This window comes from Schistocerca piceifrons, chromosome 1 (genome assembly GCF_021461385.2).
Source record: "Schistocerca piceifrons isolate TAMUIC-IGC-003096 chromosome 1, iqSchPice1.1, whole genome shotgun sequence".
Classification (NCBI taxonomy): Eukaryota; Metazoa; Arthropoda; class Insecta; order Orthoptera; family Acrididae; genus Schistocerca; species Schistocerca piceifrons.
The window spans coordinates 27,140,995-27,165,158 of record NC_060138.1 but is presented as its reverse complement, the minus strand read 5'-3'; the positions used below and the strand labels follow the sequence as shown (position 1 = coordinate 27,165,158).

The following is a 24,164-nucleotide window of genomic DNA, read 5'->3' as shown; positions in this document are numbered from 1 at the left end:
ATTGGATTAATCATCAAGAATGCAGAAAAGCAACTGGATGACAATGGCCAGTCTTTGAGAGTAATGGTGAAGAAGACACTTATTCAAATGTGTTACATGTGTGACACAAACACATTTGCTGATTGTTTAGTGTGATAAATTTTCAAGTTTCACTTCAGGCTGGCAAGATAATATTTTTATAGATTGTTTAATTAACATTGTTAGAGTTTTATGAGTTGACAAGCAATTGTTAATTTAATCCATTTTAGCCTGTGCTACACACACACACACACACACACACACACACACACACACACACACACACACACAGAGAGAGAGAGAGAGAGAGAGAGAGAGAGAATCAGATAAGGCGAAAGGACAGGGCGAATGCACGGGAGGGATAATAGGCATGTGTGAGGCTGGAGTAGGAGCAAGGGAGGTAATGGAGGCAGGTGGAGAATAGAGACCAGCAAAGGCTGAGGGCAAGGGGATTACAGGACACTGCAGAATTTGTATCACTGGTTGGCTGTATCACTGTCTACTACTCATGAGTCTAGCTAGTTCACATTGAGCTCTTTACACTGAGCATTGGTTGTTATCTCTTGAATACCCTGAAACTATTGTCAGTGTAGGCGTTAAACAGTCATTATAACAGTCTTGAGGTTACTGTGGACAAGATTTGGATTTATTCACAATGACCTGGATATTCTCAAGAACATATTTATGTGTGTACTTTTTTGTATTAATAACCAGTATTTTATACTCATTAAGCAGTATAGGAATACCACTACCTGGTTACTCATTTCATTGGAGTATTAAGGTCAAAAATCTTATAGTTGGTAGTTTATTGAAATATTAGGAATCAGTAAGTTTTGTACTGCAACAAGCAATCATATTTTTTTCTAAATATAAAGCATTGTTGATAATTAGAATATGGAGAAATGTGTATGAAATCTTTGTGTGAAAGTCTAAAGAACACACTGGAACTCTAACTTCAAAAATGGTACAGGGTATTTTAACTCTGTCACTTCTAACCTGTCTACTCATGTTACCTCTCTTGTTATTGAAGAAGGGATCTGTAACTTTGGAGATACAAAATTCAATGTTATTTATTAGTATTGTATTTCAGCAATGTCACAGTAAACAACGTTTTTGCAGGAAATTAGCTTTATTATGGTATGACAACATTTCCATGCATTTTTTTTATTGAAGTGAAGGACATACAGTTTTTATTAAAAAAGGAAATAGAAAAACAGCATTATGCCTTAATTTAATCCACAGGTAGATGTCTTTCTGGGTTGAGAATTTTTGTTGTCTCTTTTAGCATTGCACACCAGGTGATAACATCACTCTATGTAGAATGGATGAGGGCTGTCTCATAGTAACCGTGTTCTGTTTATTTTACTCCAAGAGGATTTGCATTCTGCTCATAGGAGATCTGAATCCTGAAGCCACTATCACCCTCTACATAGTATGTGACGGTCTGCAGTCTCTTGTCAGGCAGCAATACATAATATTTCCCTTCCACTCGCCCTGCTTCATTTCCACTTTCTTGTTGTCCATAGTAATTGTTTGTAGGTGGGTCTTCAACTTTCCACTCAAAATTGTACTGAAATATAAAAAAGAGAATTATTTCCAGACACAGTATAATTTCTATATGGGAAACATGATAATTCAATGTACAGTACGTTATTTACATTATATATGTATACATATATTTTTAATAATTTTAAAAAACTCCAGTAAAAATTATCAACTAAAGACATCTGAGCACTGAAATCAATGTTAATGTGCATTGTAAAATCTTCTAGGTTGGTACACCACATCATTTCCCTCTTCAAACTTCTTCTTACACAATCAGTGTTGCAACCCTTCAGCTGGAATCTTCTGCTGTCCTGAATTACCTGAACACTGTTTGAAACATTAACTTTGTAAGAAGAAATTTGGAGAAGAACATGACATGCCCTGACAGCCCATAAGATTTCACCCTGAATGGCAATGGCCACAAAAGCCTTCAGACTTACATGATACTGATGTTGAATGAAGGTTTACTTACTTTATTCAGAAATATATTTGATCAATGTACAGGGTGTTTTGTTTCTCCTTACACACCTAATTGACATTTAGGGGGTGCAGGAGGGGCAGTAATATGAATAAGTATGCTTGTCCAGAAAATGTGTAATTTTGTATTGCAGTTACAAACATATGGCACAATGTATACCAATGTAATTTGTCTGATGGACAAAGAAGAAAGAGTACTTCAATGTAAATCTTGTAATTATTACATTTATAACTAACTACCTAATTTAATGTAACTTAATAGATAAAAAACCTACTCACCAAGTGGCAGCAGGAAAATACACACTTGTAAAGGTTAAGAAAATTTGCAAGCTTTTGGAGACAGTGGCTACTTCTTCTGACAGAAGATTTGTAAGAGAAGGAAGAGGGATAAAGAAAAAGGACTGGTGAGGTTTAGATCATGCCGAGAGAGGAAGGTATGAAGTATTAGAGATGGTGGGAAGAGCAAAAAATAAGCAGAAGGGGGAAAAGGAGAAGAAGAAAGGAAGACAAACAGGGGAAAATTGGAAAAACATAGAAAAATTTGTACAAAAATCTGCTTTATTCTGCCAGAAGAAGGAGCCACTGGCTCTGAAAGCTTGCAAGTTTCTTTAACCTTTAAATGTTCATGTTCTTCTATCACTGCTTGGTGAGTGATTTTGTATCGTCCAATTACATTGTTTTAAAAAACAAATAACTTTCATTGATATAATAACTACCTAAATTGTTCTAAAAACAGAGTGGGAAGTGGGCTGTCAATTTTTATTTATTTATTTATTTATTGTTTATGGACAAAGAGAAGGTGTAATGTTACATGTCACTACTGCAAAATTCACGTATACACAAGCATTTTACTACATTAGTTACCTGGTTATAAATGTCATAGTTACTAGAGCACAGGAAATTACAAAAGCTCTTGCATCCATCAGACACAGGAAATTGGGACACATTATAGTATGTGATAGCATGGAAATGATTCATCTATGGACATTGGGTCTTACTGAAATCATTGTTAACCAGCACATCATACATATTCATTGACACATAAGGACGATCCCTATGGAATAGTCTGAAACATATCCTCATGCTCTGCATGTCTGATTTAGCATATGAGGGTCATCTCAAAAGCTCTGCACACAATTAGATAGAACCAAAGAAAATTATGGATTTTACAAAATACCTTCACAGACCTTCAACATAATTTCCATTCTCCCTTATGACAGCTTCCCAATGTTTTGTCAACTCCTGTATTCTGGATAGGGCACCTTCATTGTTGAGCTGTCTGATTACTCAGACCACCTCACTGGAAGCTTAACCAATTGTAACAAAACATTTTTCACAGACTCGTTCTTTCAATTTGGAAAACAAATTAAAGTCTGTATGTTGGGTGGAGAGGTGTTTCTCATCCATGTTTGTCAAACATTTCTTTCACAGGTAAAGCAATATGCAGTCTTGCATTATCACACAAAATGTGGACACCAGCTGTTAGCATGTCAGGCCTTCTTTGACAAATTTAGGGTGCAAAACATTTTGCAGAAACTGCTTGCAGTATGTGTCTGTTAGTGACATCCATTGGAGCACTCTATTTGTGGCTATGACTCCATTCATGTCATATGCAAAAATCAGTTTCACCTTCGACTGTTTGCAGTGAAATGGAGAGTTGGAGCTTTTCCATTGTGATGACTGAGTTTTCAGTTCTGGCAGACAGACGATTCTGCGCAGATCTGGGGTGCAAATTTCTCGACCTCCGCTATCAGATGGAAAAATGTAGGGTCCCCCTGAATATGTAAGGTGTGAACAACATGCAAGAACTGGCTGCAAGGGTAACAGAGTACGTGTGGAGTGCATATGTGGGTTTTTTAGGTTAGAGAATTCCCTCCCTAGGCCCGACAAGACACCTCCTGAGATGCGATAAGGTAGTAGTAGACAAAACGTAACAGGGAATAACAACATTAATGTGGTAATAGTAAACTGCAGGAGCGTCTATAGAAAGGTCACAGAACTGCTCTCATTAATAAACGGTCACAATGCCTGCATAGTACTAGGGACGGAAAGTTGGCTGCAACCAGATGTAAACAGTAATGAAATTATAAACTCAGATTGGAATGTATACCACAGAGACAGGCTGGACAGTGAAGGGGAGGCATGTTTATAGCGATAAAAAGTGCAATGGTATCAAAGGAAATTGACGGAGATCCAAAATGTGAAATAATTTGGGTGAAGGTCACGGTTAAAGCAGGCTCAAAGATGGTAATTGGATGTTTCTGTAAGCCCCCTGGCTCAGCAGCTGTTGTGGCAGGGCACCTGAAGGAAAATTTGGAAAATATTTCGAGTAGGTTTTCCGACCATGTTATAGTTCTGGGTGGAGATTTTAATTTACCAGATATAGACTGGGAGACTAAAATGTTTATAATGGGTGGCAGGGACAAAGAATCCAGTGGAATTTTTTTAAGTGCTTATCTGAAAACTACCTTGAGCAGTTAAACTGAGAACCGACTCGTGGTGATAACATATTAGACCTTCTGGTGACAAACAGGCCTGAACTATTTGAAACAGTTAACGCAGAACAGGGAATCAGCGATCATAAAGCAGTTACTGCATGGATGATTTCCGCCGTAAATAGAAATATTAAAAAAGATAGAAAGATTTTTCTGTTTAGCAAAACTGACAAAAAGCAGATTTCAGAGTACTTGATGGCTCAACACAAAAGTTTTATCTCAAGTACAGATAGTGTTGAAGATCAGTGGACAAAGTTCATAACCATCGTACAGTATGCATTCGATGAGTATGTGCCAAGCAAGATCATAAGAGATGGAAAAGAGCCATTGTGGTACAACAACCAAGTTAGAAAACTGCTACGGAAGCAAAGGGAACTTCACAGCAAACCCAAACATAGCCAAAGCCTTGCAGACAAACAAAAATTACACAAACCGAAATGTAGTGTGAGGAGGGCTATGCGAGAGGCATTCAATGAATTCGAAAGTAAAGGTCTATGTACTGACTTGGCAGAAAATCCTAAGAAATTTTGGTCTTATGTCATAGTGGTAGGTGGATCAAAACAAAATGTCCAGACACTCTGTGACCAAAATGGTACTGAAACAGACGATGACAGACTAAAGGCCGAAATACTAAATGTCTTTTTCCAAAAGCTGTTCCACAGAGGAAGACTGCACTGTAGTTCCTTCTCTAGATTGTTGCACAGATGACAAAATGGTAGATATCGAAATAAATGACAGAGGGATAGAAAAACAATTAAAATCACTCAAAAGAGGAAAGGCTGCTGGTCCTGACGGGATACTAGTTCAATTTTACACAGAGTTCCTGAAGGAACTTGCCCCTCTTCATGCAGTGGTGTACTGTAGGTCTCTAGAAGAGCATAGCATTCCAAAAGATTGGAAAAGGGCACAGGTCATCTCCGTTTTCAAGAAGAGGCGTCGAACAGATGTGCAGACCTATAGACCTATATCTCTAGCATCGATCAGTTGTAGAATTTTGGAACACGTATTATATTCGAGTATAATGACTTTTCTGGAGACTGGAAATCTACTCTGTAGGAATCAGCATGGGTTTTGAAAAAGACGGTCATGTGAAACCCAGCTCGCGCTATTCGTCCACGAGACTCAGAGGGCTTTATACTCGGGTTCCCAGGTAGATGCCGTATTTCTTGATTTCCACAAGGTGTTTGATACAGTTTCCCACAGTCATTTAATGAACAAAGTAAGAGCTTATGGACTATCAGACCAATTGTGTGATTGGATTGAAGAGTTCCTAGATAACAGAATGCAGCATGTCATTCTCAATGGAGAGAAGTCTTCCGAAGTAAGAGTGATTTCAGGTGTGCCGCAGGGGAGCATCGTAGGACCGTTGCTATTCACAGTATATATAAATGACCTTGTAGATAACATCGGAATTTCACTGAGGCTTTTTGCGGATGATGCTGTAGTATGTAGAGAGGTTGTAACAATGGAAAATTGTACTGAAATGCAGGAGGATCTGCAACAAATTGACGCATGGTGCAGGCAATGGCAATTGAATCTCAATATAGACATGTGTAATGTGCTGTGAATACATAGAAAGGAAGATCCTTTATCATTTAGCTGCAATATAGCAAGTCAGGAACTGGAAGCAGTTAATTCCATAAATTATCTGGGAGTACGCATTAGGAGTGATTTAAAATGGAATATTCATATAAAGTTGATCGTCGGTAAAGCAGATGCCAGACTGAGATACATTGAAAGAATCCTAAGGAAATGCAGTCTGAAAACAAAGGAAGTAGGTTACAGTACGCTTGTTCACCCACTGCTTGAATATCAATCACCAGTGTGGAATCTGTACCCGATAGGGTTGATAGAAGAGATAGAGAAGATCCAACGGAGAGTGGCACGCTTCATTACAGGATCATTTAGTAATCACGAAAGCATTATGGAGATGATAGACAAACTCCAATGGATGACTCTGCAAGAGAGACACTTAGTAGCTCGGTACGGGCTTTTGTTGAAGTTTCGAGAACATACCTTCACCAAGGAGTCAAGCAGTTTATTGCTCCCTCCGACGTATATCTCTTGAAGAGACCATGAGGATAAAATCAGAGAGATCAGAGCCCACACAGAGGCATACCAACAATATTTCTTTCCGCGAACAATATGAGACTGGAATAAATGGGAGAACCGATAGAGGTACCCAAGGTACCCTCTGCCACACACCGTCAGGTGGCTCGCAGAGTATGGATGTAGATGTAGGTGTAGATGGCTCAAAACTTCCTATCCAGGATTCATCAGTGCAACAATCCTTTTCAGAAAATGTTCTCCTTTTGTTCAATGATGTAGAAGGAATTCTTTCATGATTTTTCTCTTCACTCAGATCATGCAGAACCAACCTGGCAGTAATTTTTCTCATTTGGAACTTTTTACTTAATGTTCTTTAAACTGAAGTGACAGACATTCTGGCCTCATATGCAATTTCCTCATGTGTTCTTTGCGTATCCTCTCTCAAAATGTCATTAACAATAACCTGATAGGTGCTGTCTGTTGCAGCTGATGGCCTTCCACTTCTTACCACTTCCTGTTTTGTCCTTAGTGCTTATATGATCTTTACAGAAACATGCATACCATCATGATACTTTGCTATGCTCCACTACATAATTCCCACATATCTCTCTCAAAGCACTGTAGATTTCCATATGGTTCTTTCCATGTAGGGATTCGATTTGGATATTGGAACACTGGGCACTACATGAAATCCAACCTGACTCAGTTTCAGCTTCCTTTTTAATACTGAATTACTCATGACACAGCCATGCAAACTAGCAAACACATCTGTGAATGCAACACTTAAGGATTGGGAATTTGTACAGGCACTGATAACTGTACAGTTGAGTGTCCCACAAACCAAATATCATCATCTGAAGTCTCACTCACAACTTACATCACTTTCAATCTTATTATGCCACCATAACGATTGTGCATGTGCAGTGTGCAGGACTTTTGAAATGACCCTCATATGGCAGGACTGTCCTTTGAATAATACTAATGAATTTAAGCCATGAACTGTAGATCATTGCAGCATGTTTTTTAGATTTTTTACAAAATGAATTGCTAGATAGCACCACCAGGAACTTACGGGAATATAAGGAAAGATGAAATCCCTGTATTTGCTGTTGTTAAATTACTGTGCATAACTAACTAAATAATCTGACCACTCTTCTCGTCCTCATAAATTTGTATAGACTGAAATGAAATGAAGCCCTATGGAGAATAAGGATAGATGTGTGGTGTGTGTATGTTTGCAGGGTGGGGGGATAGAAACTACTAATTACATAGATACAAAATAGATCAGTTACTGTAATTTAGCATTCTACAATTTGACATACTCTGCGAAAATTACAGCCTTAAAAAGAATGTAGACGCCCATTCTGGATGCACAGATGAAAATGCATTCATTTATTCACACATTGTGCTCCAGAAATCTCAGAATGAATGAGTGCCTTCTGATACATGGATGGAGTGAAGGTATACATTCACAACTAAAAACAGCTACTGCACATTGCTTCTGTAAAGTATACTAATAAGAAATGTGACTACTGCTATGTTACTCACATTGACAGTTAAAGGCAGTTGGGACACCTGATAAATTATGGAACAGAATGAGTGACAGTATACATTCACAAATAAAAACATCTACTGCACATCACTTGTGTTAAGTATACTAATAAGAAATTATGACTACTGCTATGTTACTCACATTGACAGTGAAGGGAATCAGTTGGGACACCTGCTAAATCACGGTACAGAATTGCTGTCCAGCACCTGATTTCACAAGATGGACATGTAGTACTGTCAATAGATGAACTAATAGTTCCTTCCCTAGGGATGAGTCTGGGATGGGGTGGAGAAGGTTAAAAGGAAGGGTGGGTCACTCAGACTCCTGGGCCATTGTCAGATGTGGTGATGTGAGGCACTTTCTCTATGGCAAAGATTGTAGCTACTGAAGTTGTTGATGACATTTGGGCAACATACGGTAATTTAGAGAGAGCCTCTTCAACAAGTAGCCATATATCTCTCTCGAACAAAATGGTTCTTGCTTATCAAATTTGTGATTAGAAAACGATAGCAATTTTGACAGAGTGTTGGCATTGGTATATGAAGTGGTGAGCATGTAGTTGATGGATTTTTCTTAAATCACCCACTGCTATAATCATTGCATTCTATTATCTGGTAGGCTTTCCATGGTACTGAATGTGTCAAAATTAGCAGCTTGTGGTCTGCAACCAGTTGGAATTTTATCCTACATTAAAAAAAATGAAATGCCTTTTTAGTGCGAAAAATAGTCACTGCTGCCTTTTCTATTTGGCTATGATTCACGTCTGGCACTCTTATGTTGCATTCAGTTGTTTTGTGTCATGAACAGAGATATATGACAGAACTGTGCCTATCCAGAACTGCTGAGCATCTGTCACTAGGACAAAATGTCTTCCTAGTGCAAATATGGACAGGCAGGAAGCAGACTTCCAACACTTTCATATCTTCAAGAATGCTGCCTGCCAAGTGATGGACCACAAGAATTTGTCTCCCCTTTTTAATTTGATTGTGAGGGTATGAGACTGCTCAGCATTCAGTATAAATTTAACATGGTAAGTTGCTTTGTACAAGAATGACAAGAGTTCTTTCAAATTTTAGGATGTAGAAAGATTATCAGTCATATTGATTAGGGCCTGAGAGGACCTTTACTCAGGTCTGGCTTAGGTACTGAATGATCAGTTTGAAAAAATAATTATATGTACTTAATATACACTTAAACCTAAATACTCTCAAGTCTGTAAAATATCCATTATAGGTTTCAGACTCAGGGACTGTAATGTCATCAAAACAGTTCACAGTTTGTGATGCCCTCTCCATAATCTGCTCTCAGTATTTTTTAAATATTGTAGATGTACTCACAACACTGAAAGGCAACATATTATAATGATCTAGCTCAGTGTGTGTGTGTGTGTGTGTGTGTGTGTGTGTGTGTGTGTGTTTTCATCTTTACTGAAGAAGGCTTTGTCCAAAAGTGAGTAGCAATCTATTCTTTTCACAATATTGTTGATATTCCAGCCTGGACTTTCCATTGTTAGGGAGTAGGCAGGTAGTACACTACACCCCTGTCTTCCAATCTGTCTTATCCAAGCACTTCATTCTAACTTTCCCCTCTTGGTTCTTGTACATATTGTGTTACCCATCTTTCCCTATAGCTTATACCTATTTTCCTGAGAATTTCAAACGTCTTGCTTCATTTTCTGTTCCAAATGCTCCTCCTCCCCCCCCCCCCTCCCCCCCCCTCCGGTAGAGAAATCCTATGAACATGTACTTCATTTTATTCAGTCTTGTTTCCATTATCAAGTGCAAGGTCAGAACTGCCTCTCTTGTGACTTTTCTAAAGCCAAACTGATCATCATCTAGCAGACACTCAGTTTTCCTCTCCGTTCTTCTATTATTCTTGGCAGCAGTTCAGATGCCTGAGCAGTGATAGTGGATGGTGTAGTAGTTCTCACAATTATCTATACTGGCCATCTTCAGGACTGCATGGGTACTATTTTAGTGAAAGACTGGTGATATGTCTCCAGATTCGTAGAGTCTACAAACCATCTAGAATAGTCATTGGTTGCTACTTGTTAAAGAATGTTCGCTATGCCTTATACCTTATTTGATTGCAAATCTTCCAAAGCTCTGTTGAACTCTGACTCTAATACTTGCTCCCTTATGTCTTCCATATTTACTTGCATTCCCTCTTCTATTACACTGTTAGACTGTTTCTTCCTCTTGTAAAAGACTTCAATGTACTCTTTTCACATATCTGCTCTCCCCTCTGCATTTAACAGTGGAGTTCCCCTTGCACTCTTAACGTTGGTTTCTTTGCTTTGAATTTTACTGAAGATGGTTTTGACATTTCTGTGTGCTGAATCAGACCATTTGATCACCATCTCTTTTTCAAATTCTTCACTTTTTCCTGCAGCCATTTTCCCTTGGCTCCCCTGTACTTCCTGTCTTTTCCTGAACTTTATTTTGTTCTTTTGTTGATCAACTGAAGTATTTCATCTGCTACCCACAGTTTTGCTGCAGTTACCTTTCTTATATCTATATTTGTCTGTCTGCCCAACTTCTGCAATTGCCCTTTTTAGAAATGTCAATTTCTCTTCAACTAAACTGCTATTGTGGTATTCATTATTGCTGTATACATGACATTACGGAAATTAAAATGCACCCCATCATTCCTCAGTAGTTCAGTATGCCGTTGCTTTACACTGTGATTCTTCTCGTCAATTCTCTTAAAATCTGGTATTCTCTTTATCATTACTAATTTATGGTCTGAGCCCATATCTGCTCCTGTGTATGCCTTACAATCTTATTTGTGATTGTACTATCTCTGTTTGACCATGATGTAATTCAGCTGGAATCTTCCCATGTCTCCAGGTGTTTTCCAAGTATATCTATTCCTTGTGATTTTTGAACAATGTATTTGTTACCACTAGCAGAAATTTATTGCGGATCTCTGCTAGTCTTCTCTCATTCCTACTGCTGAGACCATGTTTTCTTGTAAATCTGTCTTCTACTCCTTCCCCTGCTTAAGTGTCCCAATGACCTATGATTATTAAATTTTCATTTCCCATTACATATTGAAATACATGTTCAGTATTCTCATACATTTTCTCTACCTCTTCATCTTCTGTTTGTGATGATGGTAACAGGCAGTTTTCCACCCAAGAGAAATGAGACATCATGAATCTCTGCCTGCTCCTACATCTTCTTTGAGAAGGCTGTTGGAAAAAAAGAGTGATTCCTTATGTCAAAAATCTTCAGCCACCACTGATGATTTTTATTCAAAATGTAAGCAGTGGTTGTTACTGAACCCAGGTTCAAGACATTCTGATTACTGATCAAAGGTACTACACCTAGACCATGGTGCCCATTGGAAGATAATTGCAAAGGAGATTGAATATGAGTATCAGAAATGTTACTAGCCTTGCAAAATAACAGAAATAATTGAAGTTACCCATTCCAAATTTCCTCTGAATCATCATATGCCAGCAACATAGGTGTTAATAATGCTGTTGTACATATCACTGGTGTTTGAGCAGTTGGGGGAAGATTCTCCTGTGCTGCTGTGCATTTTAGCAACTCATTCTACTAGCAGTTCCTATAGTATCTTGAAATGTCTTTGAATTTTCTGTTGGTGTTGCTGTTGTGCAACATCAGCTACTTCTGGCACAATTAAGTGAAATCGTGTCCATGGTGCACTATTAATGCAAAAGTGTTTGAGCTCTTCATCATAACTTTTGTTTTGTAGTCTGACACAGCCTTGGTAGGTCACTGTTAAGGAAATAAAGACTGAAGTACAATAAATAGCCAAAACTGCACTACAGGGCACACATTAAAACTGCAAGTAACTTCTACTCCAGTCAGTACCAGTTAACAGAGCCAGAGTCATCATAAATAGCAATGTACTATTATGTGGAGCTCTAAGTCAAAGTCCAGGCCCACAAAGTAGGGTAACAATTTGTATTTGATAATCCACAAACAGAGGCTTTTGTAATGATATGCACACAGCTGCTCTAGCTGTCTGTGTGGGTACTTATCTTGTGTGGAAGGTCAATAGCCATTTATTCATAACAGAAAAAATGGACCTGTGGACAGACAAATATTAGTGTCACCTCTTTTTGAGCTTGTCTCCCTCTCACTGCAGCAGTGAAAAATTAGAGAACCTCTTCCTCCACTTGTTTTCACTAAAGTTAGTCATTTTTCAATTGAGAGTTAATGATGAACTGTGTGAAATGATTATGATAGTTCCAAAGCGATGCAGATAGTTGACCCATCTCTTCTAATAAGTCTATGTCCTGAACAAACCATTCAAATCATACTCCTAGAAGACCTTCCTGAAACTAATGTTAACCACTATTTACAGTATAAATCTACAGTGTGATTCTTTGATGGTGTTATAATTTTTAAGAATGATATCTTTACCCTTCTCCATCAACCCTCAAGATTTGTAACATCATCACAGAATCACGCTGTCATCTCACTGGCAATAAACGTTTATTTGACTGGCCTATAATTACCAGCTTCCTGAGACCCTTCCAGTTTGTGGAGGAAAATTACAGTGGTTTCCAACCAATCACCTAGTCATTTCTATACAGTCAAGTGTACTCAAAATAATGTAGTCAGGTAGAGCGCAACCTTTGAGTCAGCCTCTAGATTAAATTAGATATAGCAATCATACCATAGACCCATACTGAGCATATGCTCTTGGCTGTGGAACATGTCAGAAAAATATAATACAGAATATATGTTGCAATAATAATTAATACACTTAAATCTGATGTTCACTCCACAGAACCATAATTATGAAGATCTAACAGATGCAGGAAAAGTAAAAAAAGATGAAGATAATTTTAATTTACAAAGTCACAGAATGTATATGTATGTGTTTTTGTGCTAAGATACCAAAGCAGTTAAGAGTCAACAAATTGTTCAAGCTTTTCTTAAATTTTACTTTATTGGTAGCTGAATGTTTTGTGGTTGTTGCAGTTTACTGGAAATGTGTGTTCTTCTATATTGGGCATCATTTTTCTGAGCCAAAGTAAGTGTCTTTATGTTCTCTAGCAGGTTATCATTTTAGCTTTGAATTTTTGATAAAAAAGATTTGTTGTTGTGGTCTTCAGTCCTGAGACTGGTTTGACACAGCTCTCCATGCTACTCTATCCTGCGCAAGATTCTTCATCTCCCAGTACCTACTGCAACCTACATCCTTCTGAATCTGCTTGGCGTATTCATCTCTTGGTCTCCCTCTATGATTTTTACCCTCCTCATTAGTTATGTGATCTACCCATCTAATCTTCAGCATTCTTCTGTAGCACCACATTTCAAAAGCTTCTATTCTCTTCTTGTCCAAACTATTTATCATCCATGTTTCACTTCCATACATGGCTACACTCCATACAAATACTTTCAGAAACGACTTCCTGACATTTAAATCTATACTCGATGTTAACAAATTTCTCTTCTTCAGAAACGCTTTCCTTGCCATTGCCAGTCTACATTTTATATCCTCTCTACTTCGACCATCGTCAGTTATTTTGCTCCCAAAATAGCAAAACTCCTTTACTACTTTAAGTGTCTCATTTCCCAATCTAATTCCCTCAGCATCACCCAACTTAATTCGACTACATTCCATTATTCTCGTTTTGCTTTTGTTGATGTTCATCTTATACCCTCCTTTCAAGACACTGTCCATTCCGTTTAACTGCTCTTCCAAGTCCTTTGCTGTCTCTGACAGAATTACAATGTCATCGACGAACCTCAAATTTTTTATTTCTTCTCCATGGATTTTAATACCTACTCCGAACTTTCTTTTGTTTCCTTTATTGCTTGCTCAATATACAGATAGAATAACATCGGGGATAGGCTACAACCCTGTCTCACTCCCTTCCCAACCACTGCTTCCCTTTCATGCCCCTCAACTCTTATAACTGCCATTTGGTTTCTATACAAATTGTAAATAGCCTTTCACTCCCTATATTTTACCCCTGCCACCTTCAGAATTTGAAAGAGAGTATTCCAGTCAACATTGTCAAAAGCTTTCTCTAAGTCTACAAATGCTAGAAACGTAGGTTTGCCTTTCCTTAATCTAGCTTCTAAGATAAGCCGTAGGGTCAGCATTGCCTCATGTGGTCCAGTATTTCTACGGAATCCAAACTGATCTTCCCCAGGGTCGGCTTCTACTAGTTTTTCCATTCGTCTGTAAATAATTCGTGTTAGTATTTTGCAGCCATGATTTATTATACTGATAGTTCGGTAATTTTCACATCTGTCAACACCTGCTTTCTTTGGGATTGGAATTATTATATTCTTCTTGAAGTCTGAGGGTATTTCACCTGCCTCATACATCTTGCTCACCAGATGGTAGAGTTTTGTCAGGACTGGCTCTCCCGAGGCTGTCAGTAGTTCTAATGGAATGTTGTGTACTCCTGGGGCCTTGTTTCGACTCAGGTCTTTCAGTGCTCTGTCAAACTCTTCACACAGTATCATATCTCCCATTTCATCTTCATCTACATCCTCTTCCATTTCCATAATATTGTCCTCAAGTACATTGCCTCTATATACTCCTTCCACCTTTCTCCTTTCCCTTCTTTGCTTAGAACTGGGTTTCCATCTGAGCTCTTGATATTCATACAAGTGGTTCTTATTTCTCCAAAGGTCTCTTTAATGTTCCTGTAGGCAGCATCTATCTTACCCCTAGTGAGATAAGCCTCTACATCCTTACATTTGTCCTCTAACCATTGCTGCTTAGCATTTTGCACTTCCTGTCGATCTCATTTTTGAGACGTTTGTATTCCATTTTGCCTGCTTCATTTACTGCATTTTTATATTTTCTCCTTTCATCAATTAAATTCAATATTTCTTCTGTTACCCAAGGATTTCTACTAGCCCTCGTCTTTCTACCTACTTGATCCTCTGCTGCCTTCACTACTTCATCCCTCAAAGCTACCCATTCTTCTTCTACTGCATTTCTTTCCCCGATTCCTGCCATTTGTTCCCTTACACTCTCCCTGAAACTCTGTACAACCTCTGGTTTAGTCAGTATATCCAGGTCCCATCTCCTTAAATTCCCACCTTTTTACAGTTTCTTCAGTTTTAATCTACAGTTCATAACCAATAGATTGTGGTCAGAGTCCACATCTGCCCCTGGAAATGTCTTACAATTTAAAACCTGGTTCCTAAGTCTCTGTCTTACCATTATATAATGTATCCGAAACCTGTCAGTATCTCCAGGCTTCTTCCATGTATACAACCTTCTTTAATGATTCTTGAACCAAGTGTTAGCTTTTTTTTTTTTTTTTTTTTTTTTTTTTTTTTTTTTTTTTTTTTTAAAAAAAAGAGATATACTGTTTTTGTGGTAGTCTTCAGAATGAAGATATTACCAGCATCTGACTGAGTTTGAAAGGGGTCTCATTCTGTGTCATCCTGCACCATCGGTGCCGGAGACTGCCGGCAGACAGACTAGGGAATTACCTTACCCTAGGCTGCCACCAACACCACAACACAAATGACTGTCTTTGGAGTGATGCCATGATTTGTAAGCTTGCACTGCTGATGAATGGTGTTGCATTGTGTTCAGCAATGAATCATGGTTCTGCACTTCCCTGGATGACAGTCATTAGCGAAGATGGTGGCAAACTGGTAAAGGTCCCTTACCTACTATGCACAGTAGCGTTACCACTGGTGTCATAGTGTGGGGACCCATTTGGTGAGACCTTAGATCACAAATGTATGTCATGGACATCCTGGATCCTCATGTGTTATCTCTGACTTGACAGTATTGTGGTACCATATTTCAACAGAACAATAGCCATCCACTCGTGTCTCTATGAACTGTCTGTGTGATGTTGAGGTACTTCTGTGGCCAGCAACGTCCCCGGTCTGATCCCAGCAGAACATGTGTGGGACCAGCCAGACATCAACTCTGCTCCACAGTCAGTATTTAAGATATCAAGGATAAGTTACAACAGTTGTGGGCCACTTGCCTCAAAGCGGGGACAACAGCTTTATGACACCTTTCACAATTGAATCAGTGCCTGCATCAAGGCCAGAGAGGGTGCAACTTCATACTAATAAGTGCACCCGTGGTGCAAAGTTCTTTGTAAATATGACTCAGTTTTGTAATCACTGCAATAACATCACATACCCTTTCAACCCATGAAGTTTCATTTAATTTTCTTCTCCCCTCATGAGCACTTTACTTTTTCGCTGAGACAATGAGTGTTGAATTTGGTTCTGAGACTATAAGGAATTTATTTGCAGTGAATTTTACTCACAGGCATTGGTGGGCCTTCAGTAGTGGCATCAGCTCCTCCTTGAGGCATAGCACTTGCACATAAGATGAGGCCACTGATGAGCAGTGCAATCACATTAACTTGCTTTGCATCCATCTCTAGTCCTCCTGGAATTAATTTTCAGTGGTGTATATTCAACAGTAAAATATATAATTTATTTTTAACATAGTTACACTCACCATATATTTGACAGATTTAGCGGTAGATAGGTACATAAACAAAACTGAACTTGTAACTAAGCTTTTGTGCAATGTCTTTTCTCAGAATTAACAAACAAAACAAAACAATATACACTCACATACAGAAATGTTGCTCCGATCCCACTGCTTGACTGGGACAAGGGAATGTGTCAGTTAGAGTAAAGGAGAGGAACAAGGAGTGGGGAAATAAGTGGAGAGATGAAGGGAAGGTAGGTTGAGGCCTATGGGATGGATAGGCAACAATGAAATAGGATAGGACTGCTATATGAGTCAGGTTATCTTGTTGCAGGCAAAAGATGTTGCTTATTAGCTCAGTTAATGAAGACCAAAGAAGACTGATCAGGGGAATAGTTGCAAATTTTTGTACTGGGTAGGGGACTGCCGTGAACAATGCGCTAAAAATTGTGAATGGTGGGGTGTGAGCATTGGGTTGGGTGGCATTTAAGGATCACTGTTTTATGTTCTTGAATAACTTAAAAACTGTGGCTTCTAATGAAAATATTTCCCATTACAAAATTAAACTACATTAAATCTCATACAAAAAAAAATGCTATTAATTTTTTCTCTAGGGCTGATAGTTTCCATGCTACAGGGGATGGAAAATCACAGATGACTAAACACAGTGTATAAAATAAATGTTTGTTGTCAACTGTCATTCATTCACCTGGATAGCTGATTGCTCATTATGCGCGTATAAAAAGTTTTGCAGAAGTTACAGAAAACTTTCACAGGTGACTGCCTGTCAGATGGGTAGAATACGTGTGTGACAGAACTAGACAGGACAGGTCTTGCATTATGGTCTTGCACAGGGTATGCTGAATGTCACAAGGAATTGGTTGGAGGAATAACATAAGGATGGTCTACGATGTTCAGTTGATTGTGTAGACAGAAAAATTCCATTTTGAGAGAGATGAGGTGGATATTACTTCATTCAAGGTTGTAGTTGAATAGTAGTTGTATCATTTTCAGGACTGTGGGAAGTTAGACTCTATGGGAGAGACTTTTTAGTGGGGAGGGATGCCTTTTGTATGAATGTAGATTGTTAAGAGATGGATGACAACATCCAGGAAAGTGATACATAAAGTGGGCCAAGTGAAGGGATGCGAGAAAAGGAATGAAGGCAATTAAGGACTGAGGATATAGCATGTCTTGGTCTAGGGCCCAGAACTATGAGTAGATAAGCAGTGTTGGATCTTGTGCGGCAGGAAACTATTCCCCTCGGTGGCCCATAAACAGGTTGGCATGTGAGAATGAAGCTATCAGTCAGTCTAGATGGCAGTCATTAGAATAATACTAGCTGACAAACACAGATGATTGGATATGAGTCCTAGTTTGACTCAAAGTTTTACGTGCTGTATTTTAAATGAATAACATCTTTTGGCACAGAAAATTTCACTTCTGTTCTTTTTTTTCCACTCTGGGGTTGTCTGTGCATTGTGGGCTTGAGGTTGAAATAAGGACTCAGCTTGGAATCAGGATGAAATGTAATGTAGAACTGCATAAAAACCACACCATGATTGACCAGTAAAATGGTCTGTCACTCATTAATAGGTTTAAAGATTCATTCCAGATTTTTCTCATCACAGGTTATCACAATTTATTGCTCTTTATGTTTTGTTACATGAGAAAGTTGTGACACAGATATGCCTGATTAAATGCAAGGATTATTGCTGCAAATTCCAGAATTTTAATTACAAACAATATGTACGTGATAGGGGTTCCTAAGTTCAGTAACTCCTAGTACCTAAAACAAGGATATAAATGACTCACAGGAAAGCCACTACTGTGATTAACAGTGAGGTAGGTGGCATGTCAGTCAGCACGGATGTGATTTTAAGTCAGTGTTCCTCAGCAACAAATGAGAATTGAACTTATTTCCTTTATCTACTTCAACAGTCATTCCTCAGACTAAATTATGCTAAAAAGAATTATATAAGCAACATGATCACATAATGGGAAGAAATCAGACAGCAAAATGGACACATGGACTCTCCTATAAAGATAAATGACATTTGGTACATGTCACAAGCATGGAAATCTGACAGCAAGCATTAACACATTTACTGCTGTCTGGCCACTGCCAACCATTGCGGAACTGCAGACTTGATTCCATGTGCCCAGCAGTAGCCACAGATAAGTTGCACATCAGTTCCATGTGCCTGGCCTGGCAGTGGAACATCCATCATAGTGCATGTGGCAGTCATTGTGTTAAAGAGGAAGATTTGTATGCTAAACTTATCATCCATGGGTAAATGAACCCAGTACCTAATGTATGAAAACTCATTTACATGGGTACACCAACTGTGACAGGTCATGGTATTTTTCTACCAAGTATGAACTGTATGAACTATATTATGCTTGTGAGGTATTTGGTTTGATTTTGTCGGTCTGAATCATCACTTTTACTTGAAAAAAATCCTCTGCAGTGGTACAACTTCTGGTTATGATACACGAAGTCACTCAAATGAAACATTTTTAATGTGTAGCTTGTCATTATAAATTAGGAAAGGAATAGTATGAAGAATAGTCCAGTCACAGCATATGAGTTGTTATCAGAATGAATCTTTCACTTAGAACAGAATATATGCTGTAAGAAAATTTTCTGAGAAATTAAGATTCCAGAATGAGATTTTCACTCTGCAGCGGAGTGTGCACTGATATGAAACTTCCTGGCAGATTAAAACTGTGTGCCAGACCGAGACTCAAACGCGGGACCTTTGCCTTTCGCGGGAAAGTGCTCTACCAACTGAGCTACCCAACCACGACTCACGCCCCGTCCTCACAGCCTTCCTTCTGCCAGTACCTTGTCTCCTACCTTCCAAACTTTACAGAAGCTCTCCTGCGATGGGGTGTGAGTCGTGGTTGGGTAGCTCAGTTGGTAGAGCACTTGCCCCCGAAGGCAAAGGTCCCGAGTTTGAGTCTCGGCCCGGCACACAGTTTTAATCTGCCAGGAGGTTTCAAATTAAAATTGTTTGCCAGCCAGATGTGGAATGAACTCTGGAGTCCCACCTTTCATGAGAAATGTTCTTATCAACTGAACTACATTGGTACACTTTATGGCCTACTCTTTAAATGTTACTGACATTATCAGACATGTTTTATTTATTGTTGTTGTTGTATTCAGTCCAAAGACAGGTTTGACGCAGCTCTAAAAGCATCTCTATCTCGTACAACCCTCTTCATCTCCAAATAACTACTGCAACCTACATCCTTCTTAATTTGCTTGCTTTATTCATTTATTTGTCACCAACAACATTTTTTAACACGTGTACTCCCCTCCAATACTGATTTGGTGCACCTCGATGTCTCAGAATATGTCCTATAAACAGATCCCTTCTTTTAGTCAAGCTGTGCCACAGTTTTCTTTTCTCTCCAGTTCTATTCAGTACCACCTCATCAATTACATGCTCTACCATCTAATCTTCAGCATTCATCTGTAGCACAACAATTCAAAATCTTCTATTTCTGTTTATTGTTCATGTTTCACTTCCATAAATGGATACATTCCAGTCCAGACAAACACCTTCAGAAGAAAACTTCCTAACGCTTAAATCTATATTTGATGTTAACAAATTTCTCTTCTTCAGAAATCCTTTTTTTTGCCATAGCCAGTCTACATTCTCTATCCTCCCTACAACTGCCATCATCAGTTATTTTGCTGTCCAAATAGAAAAAGTAATCTAATTCCATTAACATTGCCCGATTTAATATGACTACATTCCATTATTCTTATTATGCTTTTGTTGATATTCGGCTTCTATCCTCCTTTCAAGACACTGTCCATTCCATTCAACTACTCATCCAAGTCCTTTGTTGTCTCTGACAGAATTGCAATGTCACTGGCAAACTTGAAAGTTTTTATTTTCTTCTCCCTGAACTTTAATTCACACTCCAAATTTTTCTTTGGTTTCCTTTACTGTTTGTTCAATGTGCAGGTTGTATAAAACTGGGGATAGGCTACAGCTCTGTGTCATCTCCTTCTCAATGAGTGCTACCCTTTCACGCCCTTCTACCCTTATAACCACCGTCTGGTTTCTGTAAAAGTTGAAATAGCCTTTTGCCCCTGTATTTTACCAATTCTAGCCTCAGAATTTCAATAATTGTATTCCAGTCAATGTTATCAAAATTTATGAAAAAGATAGATTGCTACTCACCAGAAAGACAACACCCTCAGTTGCAGATGGACATAAAGAAAAGACTGCTACACACTAAGCTTTTGGCAAAGGTCTTCTTCCAAAAAGAGATGAAAGCACACCCACTTTCACACAAACAGGTACATCCCAGGCACACTGGATTGGTATATCTGGTGGCTTTAGCTGGACTGCCACTGTTACATTCAACAAAAGCAGCAATTGAGAGCATGGTGGGAATGGAGGTGTGATGGCAGAGTACAGATGGATGTGGGGAGGGCGGGGGAAGAAGAGCATTTTGTGGCAGAGCATGTAGGGACTACTGTAGAATGTGACAGGACAAGACTTGGGCAGTGTCATGAGGCTGTGGGAAAGGGGGTGGGATAGTGGAAAAGGAGGAGAGGAGCAGAGCAGAGAGGAGAGAAGACTGGTGTGTGCACTGCCAGAGAGTGAGTGCAATGAGAGCGAGAGGATGTGAATTTGGTGGAAGTTGTAGGACAGAGGGGACAGAAACTGTTGGGTGGAGGGTCTGGAGACAGTAGGTTATCATTGGTTGAGGCTGTTCAGGCTGGGATAATGTCAGGAGCGGGGAATGTGTTGTAAGAATAACTCCCATCTGTGCAAGTCAGAAAAGCTGGTGGTGAAGGGCAGGATCCAGATGGTCTGGGTTGTGAAACAGCCATTAAAACTGAGTATGATCTGCTCACCTGCCAGCTGCATGTTGTGCCACAGGTTAGTCCACTTTGCCCTTGGCCAGAGTTTGGCATGGGACATTCATCTTGGTGAACAGCAGAGTGGTAGTTATACCACTATAAAAAGCTGTGCAATGATTGCAGTAGCCTGGTATATAACATGGCTGTCTTCACAAGTGACCTGGACTGTAATGGGATAGGACAAGCCTGAGACAGGACTGGAATAGGAAGTGCCAGGTGGGTGGATTGGGCAGGTCTTGCACCTAGGGGTTGGTTGTGGTATAGGGATGGATTAGGATGTTGTAGAGGTTGGGTGGCTGATGGAACACCGTTTTAGGAGGGGTGGGACCATGGGTAAAGTGTCCCTCCTTTTCTCGGCATGATGACAGATAATCAGTACCCTAACATAAAACATGGTTCAGTTGCTCCAATCTGGGGCGGCATTGGGTGATGAAGGGAGAGCTCCTTTCATAATTGTTAATATTCCAACCCGTCATTCCACTGTTTAATATTATCAAAAGCCTTCTCTAAGCCTACAAATGCTAAAAACATAGATTTGACTGTCCTTAACCTATCTTCTGTGAGAAGGTATAGGATTAGTATTGCCTCATATGTTTGTATATTTCTTTGGATTACAAACTGATCTTCCCTGAGGTTGGCTTCTACCAATTTTTCCACTCTACCGTAAAGAATTCATGTTAGTATTTTGCAACCATGACATATCAAACTGATAGTCCAGTAATATTCACACCTGTCATCACCTTCTTTCTTTGGAATTGTAATTATTGCATTCTTCTTGAAGTCTGAGCATATTAAGTATCTTTCAAACATCTTGCACAACTGATGATATAGTTTTGTCATGGCTGACTCTTCTAAAGCTATCAGTAGTTTTTACAATATGGTGACAACTCCAGGGTCTTTCAGTGCTCTCTCAGATTTTTCTTATAGTATCATTTCTCCTATCCCATCTTCATCTACAACCTCTTCCCTTTCTGTAACATTGTCTTCAAGTTTATCTCCCTTGTATAGACCCTCTATAATGTTTAGTCTTTCTACCTTTGAGGTCTTCCTTCTTTGCTTAGTACTGGTTTCCCATATGAGCTCTTCATATTCATACATCTGCTTCCATTTTCTGCAAAAACCTTTTTAATTTTCCTGTAGGTGGTATCTGTCTTTTGCCTTGTGAAACATGCTTCTAAATCATTACATTTATCCTTGAGTCATTCTTGCCTAGTGAACTTGCACTTCCTGCCAATCTCATTTTTTAAATGTTTGTATTTCCTTTTGCCTGCTTCATTTATTGCATTTTTATATTATCTCCTTTCATCATTCCAATTCAGTATCTCCTGTGATATCCAGGGCTTTCTAGTAGGTCTTGTCATTTTACCTAATTGATTCTCTGCTGCCTTCACTTCTTCTTCTCTCAAGGCTACGCATTTGTCTTCTACTGTATGCCTTTCCTCTGTTCTTGTCAGATGTTGCCTAATGCTCCCTCTGAAACCCTAATCAACCTCCTGTTCTTTTAAGTTATTCAGGTCCTTTCACCTTTATTTCCTACGTATACAATTTTAGTCTACAGATCATAACCAATAAATTGTGGTCGAGTCCACATCTGCCTCTGAAAATATCTTCCAGTCTAAAAATCCAGTTCCAAAATCTTTGTCTCGCAATTATATAATCAATATTAAAGCTTCCAGCGTCTCCAGGTCTCTTCCACATGTACAACCTTCTTTCATGATTCTTAAACCAAATGTTAGCAATGATAAAATTATGCTCTGTGCAAAATTCTACGAGATGGCTTTCTCTTTCATTCTTTTCACTCAGTCCACATTCACCTACTATTTTTCCTTGTCTTCCTTTTCCTATTACTTTAATTCCAGCCTCCCATCACAGTTAAATTTTTGTATCCCGTAACTATCTGAATAATTTGTTTAACCTCATCATACATTTCTTCAATCTCTTCATCACCTGGGGAGCTAGTGGGCATATAAACTTGTTCTTCTGTGATGTGTATGGGCTTAGTATCTATCTTTACTATGATAATGTATTACTATGCTGTTCATAATAGGTTATCCACATTCCTACTTTCTTATTCATTATTAAACCTATTCATGGATTAGCCCTGTTTGATTTTTCGTTTATAACCCTGTATTTACCTGACTAGAAGATCTCTTCCTCCTTGCACCTGACTTCACCAATTCCCATTATATCTGTGTTAATCCACCTGACTATCATCTAAGCACTGGGCACTGACTGGCATCTCCAACAGCGGCTGCTACTTAAAGATATGGTGGCTGAGAAACAGCACATGATGATTGCACAGGAACATACAGTTCCACCTGCCTCATGCATAAGTGAGTGATGACTGCCTAGCACTCACCCTAACTGCTATGGCTCCACATGTAATTCACTTTGTTATTAAACTGTTTGTGACTGTCTAGTCATGTGGCACCCTGAACATTGTACTCATTGTTAAACCTCATATTTGTGATCACAAGCTATACTTGTTCTAGAAGTGATGATGTGTTTTTATGTTGTGTGTTACAACAATATCTAATTTCAGCCTATCCATATCTTTTTTAAAATTTTCTAACGTACCTGCCCAATTAAGAGATCTAACATTTCACACTTCAATCCATAGGACATCAGCTTTGTTTCTCCTGATGAGGCCATTATCCTGAGTATGGGACCATCTTACCTTGAAAATATTTTACCCAAGACGATGTCATCATCATTTAAC

At 38.9% G+C, this 24,164-nt stretch overlaps 1 protein-coding gene across 1 annotated transcript in view; it reads right to left on the bottom strand.

Annotated features, from left to right (window-relative positions):
• Positions 1-1,128: 1,128 nt before the first annotated feature.
• The window catches only part of LOC124802877, a 56,308-nt gene continuing 33,272 nt past the window's right edge, over positions 1,129-24,164 (bottom strand). Inside the window, exons 2-3 of the mRNA XM_047263925.1 lie at positions 16,385-16,509; positions 1,129-1,588 (exon numbers count right to left, since the gene is read on the bottom strand). Coding sequence (XP_047119881.1) covers positions 1,376-1,588; positions 16,385-16,498 — 327 coding nt within the window. The 5' untranslated portion in view covers positions 16,499-16,509 and the 3' untranslated portion in view covers positions 1,129-1,375. The remainder of the gene's footprint in view (positions 1,589-16,384; positions 16,510-24,164) is intronic.